Source organism: Pogonomyrmex barbatus, unplaced genomic scaffold (assembly GCF_055798465.1).
Source record: "Pogonomyrmex barbatus isolate J1 unplaced genomic scaffold, ASM5579846v1 scaffold12, whole genome shotgun sequence".
NCBI classification, from domain to species: Eukaryota; Metazoa; Arthropoda; class Insecta; order Hymenoptera; family Formicidae; genus Pogonomyrmex; species Pogonomyrmex barbatus.
In genome coordinates, this window is record NW_028297108.1 from 1,650,766 (window position 1) to 1,673,613 (window position 22,848).

Consider the following 22,848-nt stretch of genomic DNA (forward strand, 5'->3'; position numbering starts at 1 on the left):
GCCAAATTGCATATTAAATTATTTGTTAATTATAAACATAAAAATACATTTAGAAGAACTATTCACAACGTAACGGTTTAACGAATTCTACATTACGTATGTAATAATATTTATTAACTTTATCAGAAAAATAATTCTCTCTATTATATAAAAAAAAATTTGTTTATATTTTTATTGAAATATTAATATTTTTATACATCGGAAAAGCTATCGCCTATAAAATTAAATATACATTACATATTTTTGAAATCTTTAACTCAGGTAAAGCAGTTGTATAATGCATGATATACATTCAAAATTTATGATCAAGTTATTTTTTTAACATTATGTGCCATTTATATACATTTAATCTATTTTTCTCGTGACGATGTAGCGATCTTTTGCATCAATTTTTTGATAGATTAATGGACTCTGAAAGATCAAAGCTTTCCGGGAATAACATTAGCCCAAAAATCCAATATTATGCTACGTTAACGTGATCCGAATAAAAAATTGATTGATACGGAATATTTTTGATCTTATTTTATTTCAAAACTCGCCTGATATATTCCTTAAAGTAATATACATTTATCGTTGAAGAGATCTGAATAAGAAAATTATTGTTAATTCGTCGATATGTTGATATTTCCGAATTCATTATGAATTTAACAACCGAATTCAACACATGAACGTGCTTTAGCTACGCGACTTTCTTTGTGCATATAACATTATAAAAAAGGTTTTGAAATATTCAACGATGAGAAGCAATTAAGCATGTCTTCAAAGATATAAAATTATTATCGAGGATGTGTAACGATGTCCGTCTTTGGATTAAAGTGATTAAGGAATATATTATGCCATCTCTGTCTTCAGAGAAACATCTTTTCTACACATAATAAATGATATCACTTCCGGTGAAAATATGAGTATTATAAATCTCACAAATTGCAGTGCGATAGTAATATTAACGAATGAAGGCAGGAAAATCTACAAACAGTGCATTGAATATTGCCTCTGCAGAGTTTGTAATTCAAATTTTCATCTTTTCCTATTCGTTTTTCTTTTTTTTTTTTTTTTTTTTCGTACCGACACAATGTGTTCCTGGCTCTCATCAAGCGTCACTTCAAAGACACTCGGTGTTTTTGTGTCATCTCTCTTTTGAATGCCCTACTCTGCGATTATTGGCTGGCTTGGTCGATGATTGGCAAATCACATTCAAAAAATTTCTCGATGTTCGATGTGCAGAATGCAACAGCTTTTATCGGATTTCTTCCCTATGACAACCGTGATGCTCTCTTTTCTGATCAGCCGCAATCGATTGATGTCTATGCATTTTTTTTTTTTACAATCTTTCGCTGCCTCGATATCGCATGGTTCCATTTGTAGATGCTCTTATTTGTTAGCGATATACTTGTAGATATTGTTTCATAGACTGTACTGCTACATCTTGGACTAATTTTAGATCTCCTTTGCGTGATCAGCGCAATTATTGTTGCCGGGCGTCTTCAAGAAACTTATTTATAATCTATGTAGCCATGCGATATTAAAGAAGCGTTTTCAATTATGAAGGAAATCACTTTTGTCATCCCGCATAAGTACATTATTTATGTTAATACTGATAATTAATGAGAATCATGTTATCGGTATTATAATGGCAATAAAATTATATCGCCGTTAAGAGCTGTTGATAGAACACGTTATTCATTGATCATCTGCTTTCGTTCTATTTAAATATTTGTCCATGCTATCATTAAGTACTTTTATTTTTGATTAAGTATTATTATTTATCTTGTACTTAACCAAATACAAGGTCTTGATTAAATACAAGATAAATGATAAAAAAAAACGAGAAAAAAATAGTAATCAAAGCTAATAGTTAATCAAAGTTAAAAGTGTTTAATGATAACATACATTATTACAAGAAACATAGAGCAGCACAATGAATGAATGAATAACGGAAAATAATAGTACTTTTATTTATAAAAGATAAAACTTTACATGGAAGAAAACAATACATAATAACGTTTGTTACTAATTTAGCGTGACACTTAACACCATATACACTTTCATAGGACGAGGCGCAGGATAGAAAGCTTTCCGCCAATCGATAATAGAATTCTATAGCGATAAGAACTTTTGTCGGCTACAGGGCTTAATTGCCTTCTCGTTCCGTTCTAAGACGTTACGATATTATACCCAGTCAGATATTAATCTCTCCCAACTCCCACGGCTGTCGTCTCTGCTCTTCCCAGTTCAAAACTAATTTGGCATTCTGAGAGTTAGACCGACGGTGTTCCAAATACATAGGCCGGAGATTGACTGGAAAACCGTCGTATAAACTGGGACGCGCAACTTTTTACATACGCGAGTTTCGCAAACGAGACAGCTCGCTCGCCGTCGGGATTACGAGTCGCCTTAAATAAAAAGTTTCCGACAGCATGATTAAATACGCATAACCGTTGCCGCGCGATGTCTCTTTTAACTCTCCATCATGCCACATTTCTCGAAGCGAAGCTAACGGCTTTCATTCCCGGCTCTTTGCGCGCTCTATGTCTCTTGAATTTATGCGCGCGACACCGTCAGATGGGAAAGCAAGTAGCTATGAGTAGCAACGAGACCGCGATTTCCACGTTTGTTCGCGGATTGCGATTGACAATGCGATTAAGCCGAGTCGCCTGATTACACCCTGATAAAATTGAAATTTGGTTTGGATGAATACAGCATGTTACACGACCGAGTATCGGCAGTGTCTGAGCCCAAAGGGGCAGCTCTACTTGAAGGCCGACAGCGAGGGTAAGCCTGATCTAACCTTTAATCATTACTTCCGCAGGAGCCTTGTCTCATCACGCCACATTTATATATATATATATATTGTACACTATACACTTATCACTATCCATACATATTGTATTATGCCACATTTTCACCCATTCAATGTACTCCTCTATCACTATCACGTCACTGTACTCTAGAAGCTACCACCGCTTGCTTGCTTGCTTTACACGTTCGAATATTCACTTTGACTTGGCTAACTCATTAATATATGCGACTTGGCTATTTAACTTGTTAATTTATTAGTTAATATATTCATATATACATGCATATTTCTCTTTGTTCTCGGTATATATGATTTAAAAATGAATTTGTTGAGAGATGTCATCCTCAAATCATCGTAACAACATTTCTTGTTATACTTTGTTGATATTGTTTCAAGTGATTTTTCAGCAATGTGTTTAAAAGTGGGATTGAACGCGATTGAGAATGATAATTGTGCATCTATAAGCGTCATATCTTTTATAATTTTTGTTAAAGAATTATTTGATATTTTTCTATGGCATTTACGTTTTTCTATGGTCGAACAATCATCGCAAAATCTCGCTTCAATAAAAATACAGTTGATTAATCGAAAATCTTCGAGTTGGAAAGCTTTGTCATGTGTTTTATATGAGATTGCAAAACGAACGGATTAAAGCAAGCTAATTCGACAGTTCTTTATCGATTACTAACCAAGAGTTTAATCTTATGCAGATTATTCTATTTACCGGTACATATTCATACAAATGTCGCGGAGATACGCTAACAACGACATATTACATACCAATAGACGCATACACACATCACCAGAGAATTGTGTTGATTGATGAATAATCCCGGCTCCTCAGGCCGGTCGATGTCGCGCTTTGGTTTGCGCGAGTTCCTTAAATGAAATCAACGACATCCCAACAGTCACAGGTCGGTCTTTCTCTACGGATTGCGGCGTTGACGATAAGGAGCATCTTATCGTCCGTGAAACCGTCAGCAAATTGCGCATGACGCGAAATTATGACGATAACAATCCTTCTCCTTTCTCTCTGTGTTCTTTCAATAGGCCTGATCTCCTCGAGCTGCAATTTCCCTTTTGAGGACCTGACCGACGCCGAGGATTCGCTAGTGAGCGACACGGAGGACAATATCGGTATCCACATGCCTGCCACATCTACATAACGTCTCACGATTACCACAATCGGGGGTAGAAACGAGAGAATATATCGCATCTCCTTCGAAGCGAATGCCCCTTTCCGCGTCTTTGGAAATAGACGTCCTGACGACGTCACTGCGATCGTCTAAAATACTACTTGAGAACCATCAAGGGTAGATTTATACAGGATGTTTCGTACAACCTACTCCAATCATATATATTTTGAAAGATATTGAAGATATGAAAAAGATATTACGGTTTATGAAAGACCATTATGATAAAAATCAAGAATGGTACATAAATCCGCTTCTTCCGAATGATCAACTTTTACCTAGCTTTCTTGTACCAGCATTGACAATCGCGCTCGAAATATTCTCCTGCGGAGCATCCTGTATATAAGAGAGAAAAGATTCGCATGGCAAGTCTGGCGAAGTCCGGCGAAACGACAATAGCATATTTCATATAGAAATATAACTTCGAGTTGATTTTCGTGAGCGAAGCGCGCATACGAATGCGTAGCAATTTCGTAATTGTCGAGCGATCGATCAGTCCCGTTTCGTGATTACCCTCGTTTGAGGCATAGTAGACGTTCTACCCCCGTGTGGTATAGTTATGTTAGTTTGAGAACGTATAGTGTCTGTACAGACACTCGACCTACGTGCGATAGCGTATTCCTGTGATATCATTGTGCAGGTCGCATAGTAACAGATATTTGTTATGCCATCGAGGGGAAGCGAATGAAAGAGCAACTCCTTTCCCTTTTTCTGTTCCCACCTCCCCTGTCGTTCGCGTGTCTGATTTTGTAATGCGCGAATGACACAAGCTCTGCTTCATCGTTGTAGGATTGGAATAAATATCCGACAGAATTGAAGGGTTTGTTATTGACTCGTCATTTGTTGAAATATATAAATGTTTTCTTTTTATATAAAGCTAGACGTTTGCCATAGGTATTTTTAGTTTTTCTACTGAAAATTCGAGATTTCTAGGTCGATTTAATCTAGCAGAAGGATTTCTCGAGATTAAAAAAAAATTGTTGAAAATCTAGAATTCCAGAAATCTAGAAACCAAATACGTATCAGCTGTTCGAATTTATTCTGTGCCTTTCTACATAACATATATCAACAATTTTGATTACTGATATATTTTTTTATTTGCTCAAACTGCTACATTCATAATGAATTCGTGAATATAATATTCGTGAATATAATGCATTTTAAACAGTGATCTAATTAGTTTATTTTATACAATATGTATATTTTCATCGATATGGGTGATATCTCACAAGGCGAAAAATGGTAAAAAGAAAAAATAATTCTTTGTTATTGAAAATAATAGATATGATAATAATAGATATAATAATAGATATAACAAGATATAGAACTTTATTTTATTTATATAATATACATAAGATAGATTACAATTCTGGATTATTCAATGCTAAGATTTATTTAACACAAGCTGTCACATTTTATTGTATTGCAATCGTGAATTTATTTTATATACATTATCTGTGTTATGCGATTTATGTTATGCGACAACGAGAAGCGATTATAATTTTCAAATAGAAATTATTTTATTTTCAGACTCATCTTCTCCTTCGTACTTGTAATAATTATACATTTTTTAGTTAAGCATAACAAACCCTTCAATCGATTGACCTTTTTCCAAATTTGATTTACATCAACTAATTGCCCGCGTTATTTGGGCCTGTTTATGTCGTCATTGTTCGTAGCGGTAGACTAGCCTGTGTGTCTGCGTGTGTCTGTCTATTTGTATGCCGCTTTGTATTTGTCTTTCATCACTTATCGATGACAAATTGAAACTAGTCCCAGTGTCAGAGAATACTATTTTGTTGTGAGTCTGTGAAATGTATGTTACGATGGGAAAGACAAACGCGACAGAATACAAATATAGCATTTTCTCTTATCGATCGTATACAAAACGTATTCCGTATTACAAAACTAGAAACGGTATTTCAAATGTATGAATTCCAATTAAAATATTTCGAATAGGGGAAAATATTCGAATTTTTTACTACAATCTCTTTGTTTAAAAATAATGTTATCCAACAATGATTCATATGCCACAATAGTCATAATAGAAACGTGCACAATCTGAATTCATCAGAATTCATTTTATGAGAGAATCATTTCTTATACCACTGTGGTCAGTAATTTATTACGAAAATGTCATATCTCTTAATAAAGAGCTCGCGTTATGAATAGCACCGCCTTAGTTATCTTTCTTTTATGATGAAACTCGATAATCTGGAATGCACAATGTTACTGCATATTAATGAAGTATTACGTGTCTACGAAACACGGCGCTGTCTGGAATGTTACACAAGATCTTTATACAATCTTCGTTTTTTTAATTGAAGACAAACTTTAGAAATACATTACGTTAGAGGGATGAACGATATTTCATAACATACTTGATGTTAAAATCGATTTTATTCTGAGTTTCATTTAATGAAAAAAGTGTATTTTCAATTATAAATGTAAAATAATATTCTCAAATATGATAAAACACAAAATATACCAACTGACTCGCGAATGGGATGGGAAATACACATGAAATTCTCTTGGGAGATATTTTAGAGTCAGATTCTCAGAATCAGTGTCGACTAATCTAGAAGTCGTTTTTATAACATTCATTATTGCGCATAGGCTTGCATGTAACATGTTTTTCTCGGAATAAATAATCCTGTCAGAAATTGTGCCAGAAATTTCTCAGACCACTCGTACATCATTCCGTATCTCTAAATTACACTTGCGTAAAATGCATGTTATTAACTTGTCAACTTCGTTCGTATAACTAATTACTTTCGTTAAAAAGCGAATAAAATCACGCGCTGACAAGCGACAGCCAAGCGGTGAACAACAGGAAATGAAAATATTTTTATTGATAATTATATTATTCATTAGTGTGTCTGTTTTTTTTTTTAATTCACTGCTTGTGTCTCATTATTGAACTTATATTCTGAAATAAAATAATATCCTGCATGTTCTTGATATAAACCTCGCATGGAAATTTATTTCTAGATATATGTGTGCTTTGGCACTTAAATATGCCACTGTACAAAAATACAAAAAATTTCAAATTATATATTTTTTATCTTTTTCTGAAATATTAATCTTGTTTTTATTTGTTTTTATTTATATTAATACATATATTTTATTACATATATTTTATTACATATAAATAATTATCAGTTTTCTTCTGCATCAATTTAGCATAATTTAACTTCTTGTTCAAGTACTCGATTCAAATATTACATATTCAAATGTTAAACAATATTCTATAAAATAATATATTCAGTACTTTTTTAATATTTTTAATTATTTATTTTATTTAATGTTTCAGAAAGATTACAGCTTAAAAAAATGAATTGATTAAAAAAAATTTTTTTAATCTTGTATCAATTATTAAAAAAATTTTTAATATCATTAGATTAGAATATTATATTATTGGAAAAATTTACTTATTATGTTATAATAAAATGATGAAAAACAGAGATACTTTATTATATTTTATTTAATATCTTTTCTTTATTTAATATCTTTCCTTTATTTAATATATAATATTACGACATATGAAAGCAGAAATAAATGAAAATATATTTTTTTATTTATATAATGAGAATTTGATCACATAAATGAGAAGAAATTAATTCACATTTGTATAATATGTATTAATACAATTTTTTATTATGTATTAATACAATTTTTTTATTATGTAAACATCTTATTTAAAAGAAATACACTTAATCTATTTTATAGATAGAATAGCATATCTATATATAGAAATAAAAATTACATAGAGAATATATTTGGATACTGTAGTAGAATATAATTGTGATGAAAAATGAAATATTTAAAAATTTGATATTATTATACATTTAACATATATATATATTTTTCATACGTTTCAGAAAAAAATCCTTGTAACAAAAATTACATGCTATGTTATAGAAATAAAAATGTCATATTTTTCGTATTTAAAATTACATAATATTTGAATGATGACTTTTCTAATGTTTAACGATGTAAATGTTCGCGAACGCAATTACATCGTCTTTGCTTTACAGCCTTAATCATCTCATCTTTTCCCATGTACACTTTTCAATGTGCAGTGACCTACATTTCCTCTCGTGCCGCTTTCTGTGTCATTTACCGATTCTTAATAAATATAGATTGTTGAAAGTAAGCAAGAGAGTTAGCACGCTGGTTATCGTCCATGAACGACATTTGTGCCCATATCGGTTAGTCGAGGTTCGGTTACTTTGTGACAAATGTATTTGTTTTCGAAGGAATGCAGTAGCCTTTGTATTTGACGTTCGTTCCTTGCTATTAATTATATTTGATACGTCCAGTCGATCTGACGTACTCGATAATAACGAGAAACAAAAGCGTAGTTTGGATTCTCTCGTCACGCGCGATCGATTTGGGCGATAAAGAGAGAGAGAGAGAGAGAGAGAGAGAGAGAGAGAGAGAGAGAGAGAGAGAGAAAGAGCACACGCGAGAGAAAAAGAGAAAGACAGAACTGCCATTTATCGGTTTTATATGTCGCATATTAGTTGCAAAATCGAGGGAAAATCAAACGCAAATGCTTCATTCGGTTGACAAATTCGCGTCTACTTGTTGCAAACACGATTCCGTTTTACGTAACGATCGACTGCGAAGTTTCCGAGCAATCACTCATGCCTCGCTTCTATTCCGCTATGGTCATATTAGCCATTTCATCCCCTTTCGCTCATAATGCTCTTGGTCGCGCAGGTCGTGTCGGATGTCCGCACTTCATGGCACCGGAAGTGATCCAACGGCGACAATATGGCAAACCCGGTGACGTCTGGTCGGCAGGAGTGCTGCTACATGTCCTGCTAACCGGTACACTTCCGTTTGTCGGATCTCGAGATAGGTTGCGAGAGGCGATCTGCCGAGGGCGGGTGCAGGTAATGGTCATCTCTTATGATTTTACACCTCTAACGCCGCCAAATCCGGATGAAACGAGCGGTCGAGGAATTTTAATAATGCCCGCGCGCGTAACCGTTCGCGCTCCGGGCGCGGAATTCTCTTCTCCTCTGCCCCGACGAATAATTCCGATTTAATTGAATTTGCAGATGGAGACACCACTCTGGGATCCCATTAGCGAGCCGGCGAAAGACCTCATACAGAGAATGCTCACAACCGACGTAAATCATAGGATCACCATTCAGGAGGTTCTCAATCACAAGTGGCTTAGAGTAAGTAAAACGGTCCGCACGGGTTCGCGTTTCGACGCGGATCGGCGCTCTTATCTGCATACAACGGGGAATACGCATAGGGGAAAATACCGCAGTTTGATATAATAATCGTTCGCGCGGGCGTTCGATGACGACCAGCATTCTACGTCACGCTAGACAACTCCTGATGGGGATAATCGATGTAGCGGCTTCCGTTTCATCGCCGGTGATAGTACATCGGGTTTTATTTCTTCATAATTACGCCGCACACACACACACTCACACACACACACACACACACACACACACACACACACACATATATTTTATATATATTTATTTTATATATATATATATATATATATATATATATATATATATAATACACGTGGCCTCATTCCTCCTTATTATATCCAATAATGAATGTGCGTGCGCACGCGCACGTCGTATGGTGTAAGGTTATATGTGGTGCAACAGTTAGCCAGTGACCTAAGGAACATTCGCGGAGTCACCCCCATACTTCTTCGATGCAACACACGTGCAACTGGGCTATCGATCGCTATAGTAGGAGCAAAGTCTCCGGCGGTTAATGAAAATAACTATAGTAAAGTACACCTCGCGCTCGGCGTACACCGCTTAGAGCTTTTTTATGCGGCTGTACCGTTCGTCGAACCCCCGTAGACTTTGTGGAAGCAAGTATAATCTCTCTTCTCTTGTTATGTATATGAGACGTTATGTATATGCGATACGCCCTGATTGCAGGAAGGGAAAATATCTAAATTGCATATTAGTCGATTAATAAATTTAGCATTTTCTTTAACGCTTATAATGTCATTTTAAATTTAAGTTTCTATTAACGAGTTTTATTTATTTTAAACATAATTAATTTACACTTAATTTGCATATTAATTTATCTATTTATAATTGATAATTCGAACGTGATAAATGTTTTATAAATATTAAATTTTGTATATTATGTAGGTGACTCTTTCTCTCTTTCTCTACGTCTTCGTGAATAACAGGGTCATTTGTTATTCGACAGCGCTTGTTTGATAGCGAATGAACGGGTCTTAACTTGCAGGATCGTGATAAGGGTGCAGCCCGTATACACTTAGGTGAGACTATAGAAGAGCTTAAGAAATTCAATGCGAGGCGAAAACTGAAGGATGCGGTAAAAGCAGCTGTCTCCTCGTCGAAGTGGCACGCTCCGTATTCAGAAGCTAATGGCGACAATTTCTCTGACGTCGGCGATGACGAGGTGATAACTACAGGTACATCGAAAGCGATCCCGGAATATTTCATCTCTGATACAAATATGGCAAAACACATGATAAAAATAAAACTACTATTTTAGATGGATGTTCATTCCATAAGGAATACGAATACGAGAATTTACTTTACAAAATTTTAAATCGTATTTCAATTATTTAACTATCGATGGCATACAATATTAGAAATTAAAAAAAAGGAAATCACGAATGAAAAGTTTAATTGAAATTTCGATAAATTTCATACTCCATGTTTTCATTAAGAATTTAGAAGACCTCTGCATACACTTAATTGTTTGCGATACTTTTATAACGATCAAAACAACAATAACATAATATAAGGCAATGTACGTGTTTTGCACTGATTATTTCAACAGTATAATCGATAATTGTGTAACTTGGAAATTCTCTGGATCATTTATATTTTCACGAATATTGCGTTAATGGATATAAATCAAGCAAATGAAAACGAACAAACACGAATGAATAACTGAATGCAAATGACATTGCGAGTATAATTTGCGAGTATTATTTACGTATATTTGTACTTATTTGATCCGCATTCAGTTTAACAGATTATCTTATAAACATTGTATAAAAGATTGCAATTAGAACATAAATCATGAAACACACAATGATACTTTGTAAAATCAATATTTCACGTATTCTCATAGGCGCTGTAGCCGAAATTGTGGATTGCTTGGATGATATTGAAATCCTTGAGGAGAGTGATAGATTGTTGCGATCAGAAGTTCTTAATGCTGTGGATGATCATCGACTTCGAGCCATCTTAGAGGTATTTTAACGATTATTCGTAATTACTAAACCTTTTAAAAAATATAAAAAAAGACGATTAAAGTTAAATTACAATGATAAGAAAATTTAAGAAAAATCTAGATTTCAGTATTCAAACTTTTCGCTTACTGAAAAAAATTTCATTAATTATTTAAATGTTCTATAATTATTGCGAATTTATTGTTGAAATGTCCTTATGTTTCTCAGTGACTTTAAATATTTAATATTTAAAGTAGTTTTAACCGGACAATACAAATATCCTTCAATTTCTGTCCAACATTTTTTTTTATAATAAAAATTATTTTATTTATTTAAATTCTTTTATATAATTATATAGACAAGCATTTTATAATCGATTTTTTCTTGATATGTTAAATTATTTTTGCTATTTTCATCATTTATTTCCATCAGTAGTAAAATTTTTCACAATCAATTGCAAGTTACAAAGAAACGCATGTAGAGGGTAAAACAGAACAGGGTTGTTTCTTATCAAGGGTGGGTAACCATCGGGGTAACTCCTTCCAATGTTCGCACAATGTTGTGAACTCGTTTCAACTTTATCATAACTCGGATCAGCAACGATCTCGGAAGACAACTCCTTTTCACGCGGCCGAGTCTTGTCGCTTCAATGTTTGAGCTTCTGTACTGAGAGCTACATGTCGACTCCCTTCAGTGGTCCCCTCCGACCGTGAAGTAGGGATGGGCGATTTAAAAAAAAAAATCGATTTTTTTTTATCGATTTAGATCGGACATTTAAAAATCGGTTTCAAAAATTGACTGTTAAAGAATCGATCCATCAAAGATCGATCTTTTTATCTAATCTTTTTACAAAGGCTGTGTTTTGAAATTCATTGCCAGTACTGAAAATTTATATGTAACCTGAACTACATGTATATATATATATATATATATATATATATATATATATATTTGAATATAGTTTTAAAAATATATATAAAATGACACTTTGTATATATCATTAAGGTTTACAATATAAGACAGTATTATGCGTTACCAAAGACTTAGATCATTAAACGTTATCTTAATTATAAGTTATCCTACTAAGTTATTCTACTAAGAACTAAAATAAAAATAAAATCTGAATATGATATTTTATTGTTGTTGATGCTTACGATCGATAAATACATTAAATCTTAAAATCTATTCAAATAAATTTGTATAGATGCCATACGCATATACGAAAAATCAATCAATGCGTGTAGAATCTTTAACATTTTTATAGGATCGATTTAAAAAAATCGAGAATCGAATACAAAAGAATCGATTCTTTGAAAGATCGATTCAAGATCGCCCATCCCTATCGTGAAGGATAACGTAACCCCCTGCGGGATATCCCGCGGGAACGGACCACCCACCCTTGTTCCTTTCGAGGAAAAGCACGCAAGCGCTGCCTCCGGGCTAGCAAGATGGCCGCCGTGGAGTCCTGATAAACAATATGCCACGCACGATCGAAGGATTGTACCTATTACTGCGGCAACACGCGTGCCAATGTAAACTTGTTCTTCGGTAGTTCTTGAAGTGTCACGTGGCCATAAGAGCCACGTGCTAAGATCATGCTACACGTGGTTCTAGCCCGGTGAGGCTTATGTGTACTATTTAACAGATAGAGATGCATCTCTGTCAGTTGATGTTTATCGGCGACGCCGAGCTAGCTGGTGACCTGCTCGAAATCGCGGGTCTCCTGGTGAGTAAAGTAAAAATTAGTTCGATTTAGCAGAATATAAGGAAGAAGTTTGCAAGTCATTAATTCACAAGTTAATATTTTCATATAAATAAAATGACACCGGCTCTCGTAAATTTAGCGCGTCCACTATGACAGGACATCTCATGGACTGCGTACGAACTATCATTTTCAATTTCAAAATTGATTCAATGGGATAATTATCTTAATTCCCAATTCGATAATTATATTTTTCGTTCTGTTACACTTATATGATATTTATGTTTCAAATCGATTTTACATCGGTTTTTATAAATGTATTCTTTGAAATAAAGTGAAGATTATCACAGAAAAGTTTGAATACTTAACAATTTTAATTTTTTTTTAATTATTAAAATGCTATATCTTCTAGCATTTTCATAAAAAAAGGAAACAATGTTTCAATCATTTACCCTCATTTAGTCATATTTTGGAAAATGAATAAATAATTGTCTGAGAGATAAATGCAACTTTGTTTGCATAAAAATGCTATTATGAAAAAAATAGAATTACTAAGATAGATAAATTAGTTTATTGATGTTATTACTTCTTATTTCTAGCTTTATGATAGAATCTCAGGTCGTGTACCAACACCGTATCGAGCACCGCAAACAGATGCAGTCCAACGTGCTCGTGAAGTTGAAGAGATCCTTCGGGAAGCAGAGCACTCGACGGTACGAAATATCGATAGAGCCGATCTTCGAGAACTTCACGAATTATTGGTCCAGCCACATATGAGGGTAAGTACATTGTGATTTAAAGTCGGGAAAATAGATGCTTATGGGTAAAATAGTCGACTTACTTTTGTTAAAAGTTGATTCTTTTAAATTATGAAGTGGCACATTACTATTTTAAAGAGAGAGATTTTATATCAGTTTTATGTATTTCGTTCTTACATACAGCCATTTTACATTTACTTTTTCATTATTAAAACGATTGTTAAAACTCGTGAGAAGAGTTGACTCGTTTTAAAGAAAATTTTTAAAATAAATTCTTGATCAACAAACAATTTCTGCTTAAAATATTTTTTCACAAAATGTCAGGAATTACAACAGCTTGAGATTTGCATTGTTGCGTCAAGCAATTATTGTTAAATCGATCGATAACTACGGACTGTGACTCGCGTTTGTAATTACCCAAGCGTAAACATTAATCAGGCGCGACTTGATTCGCGTTTATATTACGTATCAATAACGATTTTTCAGTTGTTCACGTGAATGAATTCAATTAATAAGAAAATAAGAAATATTCATGACTAATTACAGCTTGAATTACATAAAGTTATATTTTAATGTCTACAGACATTGATAAGTGTACATTTTATGTTAATACATTTTACGTTATTATTAAATAATATTGTTGTAATAATGTTGTTTATAAATTTAAGAATCACTCGTTGCCAAAAATACCGTCAGATTTTATACATGCGATAATAATTTCGTTTAATTAATTTATGTTATGCATGCATTTACGTGACAGCAAGATGTATTCGATGGCTGCTAAATATAAAGGTAAATGAGAGAAATAGTCTGTGAAATCCACGAGCAGATCGATTCGTATCGGGCGATTTGTACGGCGACTTTCCGCAAACGATTCTGCGATGTGGATATCCCGATAATCGCCTAATCGTGCCATTGCATTGCTGTTTGTCCTTATAGCGGCGATCGCTAGTTCCGCTAGCATATTTATCGCGGTGTTTGACATTACCGTAGGATATACCGTAAATGGGACGCGGAAATGTAGGTCGATCGTTAAAATTCTCAGTTAAAAATCCCGTAGCTAGTTGCGAGCGGGGGCAGAGGGGAAGAGTTATAGCAGCGGTAAGATAAATGTGGAGGAAAGGAGTGAAAAGAGGAAATATAGAATCCAGAATACGGGACAAGCGATCTAATCGGGTCGTGGCACATTCTGATAGCTATCCTCGTTACTGGGGGGGCCTTACCTTATTAATCCCATCCTTATCCTTGAGGCGCGATGCTCATTACTTATTTGCAACCTCCGGCTTCGTCCGCGTTTCTGTCTGATCCTATTTTAGATCGGCGTCTCGAGAAATGAAGAACCCGGCTGTGCCCTTTTACATGATATTTGGCACCGCGCTCCGGATACGGCCAAAATCGATGTGGCGCCCTACTTCGATTAGCGACACAAGTGGAACGAGCAAAAATAAAAGAGCGTCTGGCGCGAGATGCATTTAATTACATACGTTGAATTGGTTTGGTGGAGCTGCAGTTCTCGTTTCTTCCGCAAGAAATGATTTCACTATCTCTAAACTTTTTTTCTTCTTTTTATTGGCCTCAGAAAGTTTAAATGGCATTTGCTTATTCTCTACATTTTTGAAATATGCTACAAATTGTTCATAATTTAGTGTCGATATATCCTCGTAACGTACCGTGTTATGAAAAATAAACTGAAACTTTTTTTTTTATAAGAAAATTGAGCATAATAAGAATATAGCTAAGATAAACTTTTTATGATCAGCTCATTATTTATATTATTTAAAATTACTTTCTGTCACATTAAAATACTGTACAATTATTTTGCTTTTGTATTTTCTATAATTCAGCTTAACAATTGTAATTGTATAAAATTATACTAAAGATATAAATATTTCAAAGAAATTTTAAAAGTATAGATAATATGAGGAGCATTTGTTATTCAATGTTTTATATTTTGAATCATATGTATGCATTTCTGTTTAACATAAAGATTATCGAAAAATACATATCTTATCATTACATATTATTTCGATAAAATAAAGCAATACAAATAAAGAGAAGTCATTTTTTATTAATTATAATTTTGCAATTGAGTTTAAAATTGAAAATCTTTAACTCTTTCTTGTGTAAGTTAAGAAAAGAAAAACATAATATATTTAATCGATATCCATGAGAAAGTGAAACTTGTTGCTTCGTTGAGACAAGAAATAATATTGTGGCGAGAGAACTGATCTATGCACAGAGATACTAAAGAACACTTGCTTTACTTTAAAATATGCTATTAAAAGAACGAAGAAAAAAAATGGATTCTTGATCTAACTCAACTTATGATCTGATCAATTAATATATGATATTATACGATTGTGACATTCGAGGAAAATTTTGTACGTATTTGTGGGCATTTTAACACAAATTTGACATATCGGTAATTTTAAGAGAAACTTCTTGTTATTCTTACGTTGCTTTAATTTACGAGACTACTTTTTGAGATTTTTATATCCCTCTGATTTATGAGACTAATTGTTTTTGAGCGTTGGATCGTAACTCTTGTTTTTTTGCTTATTTTTTTTTTATTAATATGATACAATAATGCACGGCATGCAAATCGGAAGTTTAAAATATCGCGTAATTGTAATTAATCATATTTTCACGAGTGAGTGTTGTATAAGTGTAAAGAATAGCAGAGGAGCAGAAGGAGGCTCGAAAAGACATGGGGCAGCGACAGAATCATCCTAGGATAAATTTATTCATTTATTATTTATTATATAATAGATCTTTTATAAAAGTTTTTATGCTTGAAAAATTTTGATAATAATTTTTTTATTAAATATCCACTTAAAATATGAATAAAAAATTGGATAATTATTTCTTTAATGTTTTTAATAATTTCTTTAATTATTTCGAGCATTATTATTTGAAGTTTATATTTTACAGGTTATGTATTACAAATTATTAGCCGCTGCTGCGGATCATATCGATGAATAATAAACTACTTTATTTTTTACATAGTTTAAAACAATAGATTTGTAATAAAGATACGTTATTTTGTACAAATAAAATATATTAAATAAGGAATATTAGAAAATAATTGAAAAAATTTTAATGCGATTGATGTATAATTGTGTTTAACTTTTAATATAATTCATATAAAAATTTTCTCTTTTCTTTTATAATAAAATATTTATATATTTGTAATCAGATATTGTAATAAGAATAATAAATTAACCAAATAAGAATAATATTAACTAATAAGAATAATATTGATATTAATTTTTAATTACTCAAAACTCAAAAATTATTCTGATTATATCTTTAGATTAAGATTTTTGCGAAGTTAATAAATTTTAAAAAGTATATTATTACAGTATTACACACTTATTATTTGAAGTTTTGTCCCATACAATATTTAAAAAAAATATGTAAAATAATATTATATCTTACATCTTACATCTTATATCATTAATTTAAAGTGCCTACTAGTCTTTATAAAGAAATGGAATTTTGCAAGCATTTTCAAAATATATTTTTAAAATTATATTAAAAATTTTGCATATTAATATTTACTTGTATTAAACTTTAGTTGAATTATTAAATTAATCTTTTAATGCTTTTAATGCTCTATAAACATAACTTATAAGATATTACAATTCCAACACTCTTTTAAATCTTGCTTTAAAAAATGATTAACATAAGAAAAAGAATGAGAATATTCAAATATTAACAATAAACAGCAATATACTTAAATCATTTTTTAAATAGTTTGCGTGGTATCTTTAAAATACATTTATATATTTTCTTTGAAAGAGCTATAATATGCAAATTTATAATAAATAATACTTTTTAAATAGCAGAGATATAAATATGAAATAGAATCTACACGATATTTATACATATAATTACGTAATAATATTGAAATAAGCAAAAGATAGATTTTACAACGTTATTTAAATTAAGAAATTTATTCTATGTTAAATACAGCAAAGAGCAGTCTTTCTTAATTAAATGTCTTCTATTCGCAATTCGAAGGAGCATTCGTTAGATCTTCATTACTATTCACTTTGTATGTCACAATGTATACTGTCAAGCACTAAAAATGTCTGCAAAAGCGGGAATATTCCCAGAGTACTAATACTTCTCGCAAGACCCACTTGGGCAATTGAACGAATGGTGCGAACCGGAAGAAAGTATCCGCCGGGCTTGAAACTGGATCACGATTGATTGGCGCCGTATCGTCCGGCGGCGTACGCAACCCCGTCCGGTGGTGGCAGCTACCGGCGCTGACGGTACTGCGAAACGGTCCAACGCGGGGGTGGCATGGCGCTCCGTGCCGCTAGCGAGCCGTGGTGGAGGGCGGAAAGGAAGGATCTGACGTACCGGGCGGGTGGCCCCCAAAGGGGTCGCGGGAGGGATTGCTGGAGCCGGGGGGGGTGGGTGGCGGGCGTCAGGGCAGGAGAGCTAGTATGCCGCAGAACGTAGATCGCGAGCGACGCGTTCCGCACCCCTTTGTCCACACACATACAGGTTCCTCGTTGACGACGACTACGACAACTACGGCTGTGGACCCGTCGCAGGTCGATCGTGCCTGCGCAGCACGTGGAGGTGGCGGAGGACCGTTCGTCTCTTGACGTGACCCGAGGACGATGTGTGACGACGTGTCCTGCTTGGCGCGGCCCGCGCGACCGCCGCCGCCGCCGCCGCTGCCATCACGTCGATGAGGTCGCAAAAATCGCGCGCGAACGGTAGTCGCGGAGGAGGTGCTCGCGTCGCGGCCGCGCGCGATCCGTAAACAGCCACTAGTGTAGTCATCCCCGACCCGACCTCTCGCGAGCATAACGACACCCTCCATCATACACTCGCGACGCCGCGCCGGCTAATCGCAAGCGTGCGCGGGCGGCTTCTGTGTGTTATCCTAGTGATACACCTTGGTGTTCCGCTCCGGTACCGCGCGAGAGTGCCATCGACGGTGCAAATCAACTCTCCGTCTTAATGTGTGCGTTACGTCACTCCTCCATCTTTGTGAACGACTCTGAAAATACCGCGTCGTACGGTGGGGCTGATCTCGGCTTATGTGGTTGCTGATCCTCCCCATTCACGACCACGATGCTGACCTTACATCAGGAATCCCGCTTCTGTAGATCACTTCTGTAGTTGTTCCCCAATCGAGTAGCACGATCGCCAATTGATTGACTCGCACCTGCCGGCACATGATTATTTAATTATTTAGCACCGCGATTTTATCGTATTTCTTGTATTTTGCTTGATTTCATATTCGACTGGAGCCTCGTATTGATATATTATTTGTTTGTTTCCTTCGTGGAGTTTAAGTGAAACTATTGGTCTCGAGAGATTTGCGTGACGTTTGTTTCGAAGAGTCGTGTGTGTGTGTGTGTGTGTGTGTGTGTGTGTGTGTGTGTGGTGTGGTGTGTGTGTGTGTGTGTGTGTGTGTGTGTGTGGTGTGGTGTGTGTGTGTGTGTGTGTGTGTGTGTGTGTGTGTGTGTGTGTGTGTGTGTGTGTGTGTACGTAGTTCGCTCTTGCGTGGCGTGCATCATACGTACGATATGGCAAAAATATAACGATATAAACTTATGACGAGCTTTCTTATTCTTTTTCTTTAGAATCAATATTATTTATGATTATTATTAGTTTAATTAGAAATTTTTATAATATTTATTAAAGATTTTTGTAATATATATTATGAACTTTTGTATGACTTGAAAGATCAACTTTTCTAGGACACTGATTTCATTATAGCTCTATTTTTAACAAAGTTACTAAGTTATTTTATTTATACATTATAAAAGAGAGTATTGATTAAAACACACACGTGTATGAATGAATGAGAATAATAACCGAATATATTTAGATATGTATCCCTTTACTAATAATTATTTACTAATGAGTATTTGATTAATATCAAATATATATAACGTTTAATTATATCACATTCATCGTTATTTTAATGTGTATAATTAACAGTATCTTTTTTCGACTTGTATATGTGTAGTTTTATAATTTAATGATAATACTTTTATTTATATCGATAAATATCTCTTTTATTTATCGTCGAGATCATTTTTGTGTCACGCGTCATTTCACTTTATTTTTATGGAAGAAGAAAGACGTAATATATTTAGGCAAAAACAAAAATAGATTATAGCAAATTCAAGTAATTCATGTATGTATAATATAAAATGTATCATCTTTCTTTTACTTTTTTCAACTGTCGGCTTCATGAAATGTCGGACAAATGTCGATCCGTTTTGACATTCCGTCATTGTGACGTTCGTGCAGAGCTCCGTAAAAATCCGTGCGTACCATTTCCCAACTAGCACAACCGGACAAGTATGAGGCATGCGTTTTTCCTTTGTCGGCAAACTGCTTCGACCAGTGTACAAATGAAGTTATCCGTCCGTGTCGCCGGTGGAAGCAATCTTGCCGACGTTTCGTTAGCTACCGGTCGTCGCGGCCGTTGATAAATTTGATCGCGGCGGAGGTCTTCGATGAACGAAAACCAATAATTTTGCAGCTTCCTCGAACACCCTAATCATATTCGCCACCCTCCCCGCTACACCGATCTCCTTCGATCGTTTTGACCCCTCAAACTGTGTACTAGCCTTCGCTATAATTGATTTATTCTACTAACAAGTAGTAGCGTTTTGTTCTTACTGCGCCTATCTTGTCTGCCGGGAGTCACACTCGGTGTCACCCGACATCAGTCATAGATTTTTGCAATTCGGGTTTTGATAAAACCCGAGTTGGCACGGTTATACGCGAGTGTACAAAATGTAAAAACGCGAATGTCCATATACATATATAGATCCGTATGCATGTTGGAATTGTCGCGCTCGAATTTATCTTCTTCGGTACAAACTAGACACTGTTGTTGCTACTATTGTTAACATAGCCCATCAAAAATCGAATCAATAAAATCGAAACAACAAGATGTATGTTTTTAGTACAGTTTCACAGTAGTGCCATAGTTTTGATATTGAAAATATACAGAATATACAAAATATACAGAATATGACGTACAGGATATTTAGATCATATTTTTTATAATTGGAAGAGCTGAAAAATTGAAATTTTTTTTTTCAAATAAAAAAAATAATTGAAAATTTATTTATTATAATAAACATAGTAATTAAATTCTAAAGAATTAAACATTTGTATTATCAAGATAAATTTTAATTAATTGAAATTATATTAAAATTTAATTTTTATTTATTACATCGAATTCATTTTGTTATTATATATTTTTATTTTATTTTATTATTTAATTGCAAATATCTATACGAATTAATATAGTAATGAAAGCAAGTAGCTTGTATTATTACTATAATAATGGAGACAAATTTGAATTAAACTTTCTACATCCTAAATGCATCCATTGATACTTTTTAAACGGTTGTTTTTAGTTCTGCAAATTATACCTAAAATTTTGCGATTATTCAGAAATGCCAATTACCCACAGCCGAAGTTTGTCGTGTGGTTAGCCAACTGTATAACGCGTAGCATCCTTAGTTTGATGACTAGTTCTGTTCTCTGTCGTCGCGTTCGCTTGATAGAGCAGAAAAGCTTACCTCTCGTCGACCTGAATTTTACATTTTTAACGCTAAGAACTGCGTTTATACACTCGTTATTAGATTGTTCTTCGTTTTCTGCTATATCATCTCTCCATCAAATTAAGTGACGCGTCAAAAACGCTATGCATAGTGAACCAAGTATGTTCAAAAGCGGAACAAACTCGTTTATATAATATAAGATATAATAGGCAATATATTCCTGAAAGTAAATCTTTGTTAACGAAGAATAACATATATTTTCGTTTTCTAGATAAAAAATCCACTTCATCAGCCTGACATGTTTTATTTCTTTCATAAATATTTCTGTTGCGCACTTTGCTCTAGAGCAATATATCTTGTGCTATACATTACTTATTTAAATTAAAATATATTTTTAAGAATCATCATTTTTTTAGATAAAAATTTTACAAAATATACTTCATAATCCTTTGTCGAATCTCAGATGACTAAATAAAGCAATATTGTAGAACTGTGACTTGTAGAAATAAATAAAACCATTAAAAATAACCATAAGTATAGAAAAATAATTAAACAAAATTGAATAAATAAATAAAATGTAATAAAACGCGTATATAAAATAAATAATCAAGTGGTATAATTACTTCTCTTTTGGAAGAATAAAAAAATATGAAGAATTTTGCACAATTATTACATTCCTGCGCGCTAGTGCATTGATTGGATTTTGTACGGGAAAGCGCAAGGGTGCGGGCGGATGACTAATGGTGATGGAATGCGCGACGAGTGGCGGGTTTTTGAGAATGAAAAGGAACCGTAAATTTAGAGAGTGTGGATGTTTGTACGTGTAGTGGGATTGATGGAATCGTTGATGCGATAGAACGGTAGGAGGTCAGCAGTGCAAACCTCTTCTTAAGCGGCTTTCTATCTCGCTCCCTTCGGCGATCTTACTCTTACCCAACTCATCCCCATACTTTTCTCGATGGTCTTAGTTCTTTGATCCTTCCGTATATCCTCCTTCCATATATCCTCCACAAACTCGTCGTACTTGCTCCATCAAATTTACGCACTTTCTTTATAGCACTCCAGGGTACAGGAAAGAGAATTTTAGGCTCGTTTGTAAGGCTGAAAAACTTTTTTGTTCGACTTTGAAAAATATTTTCGCTACTCACTTGCTGTTTTTACTTAATTCGAGAGGTAGAAATTATAATTTAAATATGGTACATTTCGAGAGTACTTTGATCTTCATCCAATATCAAACGCTATGTTATATTATAGGTTTAACAAGTAAGTTTAATAAGTTCGTAGCTAGAAAATGTTATGTCCATTTACGATGTCAAAATTTGGACAGTAATTTTTAAATTACTTCGACATTTATTTTAAAATGCAAACGTAAACTTGTGATATAAATGTAAATATGATATAGTTATTTATTGTGTCGATCGACTACTTATTTTAATATTATTGTGAGTTGCTACTAATAGTAGCAATTAGCAATCATCTATAATTGATATCGCATTATCCCGTAATAAATTATATCGATTGAATGATGATAACCAGCAGTGATTGTATAATCAATCACATAAAGTTAAAGTCGATAGCGCTTAAATCGTCGTGATAGCGACGTGAGTTTTCGAAACATTCGCTGAA

At 33.9% G+C, this 22,848-nt stretch overlaps 1 protein-coding gene and 1 long non-coding RNA gene across 11 annotated transcripts in view; both read left to right on the forward strand.

Moving 5' to 3' along the window:
* Positions 1-22,848, forward strand: part of CASK (peripheral plasma membrane protein CASK) — a 173,704-nt gene that overhangs the window by 21,149 nt on the left and 129,707 nt on the right. For 7 of the 10 annotated variants that reach the window (XM_011640462.3, XM_011640466.3, XM_011640467.3 and 4 more), the window contains exons 6-11: positions 3,848-3,934; positions 8,716-8,891; positions 9,060-9,182; positions 10,243-10,432; positions 11,104-11,225; positions 13,505-13,684. In XM_011640462.3, coding sequence (XP_011638764.1) covers positions 3,848-3,934; positions 8,716-8,891; positions 9,060-9,182; positions 10,243-10,432; positions 11,104-11,225; positions 13,505-13,684 — 878 coding nt within the window. Of the gene's footprint in view, positions 1-2,700; positions 2,773-3,847; positions 3,935-8,715; positions 8,892-9,059; positions 9,183-10,242; positions 10,433-11,103; positions 11,226-13,504; positions 13,685-22,848 lie in introns of all 10 variants that reach the window. The other 3 variants (XM_011640465.3, XM_011640464.3, XM_011640470.3) reach the window with 3 other exon arrangements.
* Positions 13,693-17,626, forward strand: LOC148937648 (uncharacterized). Its single transcript, XR_016138140.1, has 2 exons — positions 13,693-14,455; positions 14,980-17,626. It is a non-coding gene; the product is annotated as an uncharacterized LOC148937648 (long non-coding RNA).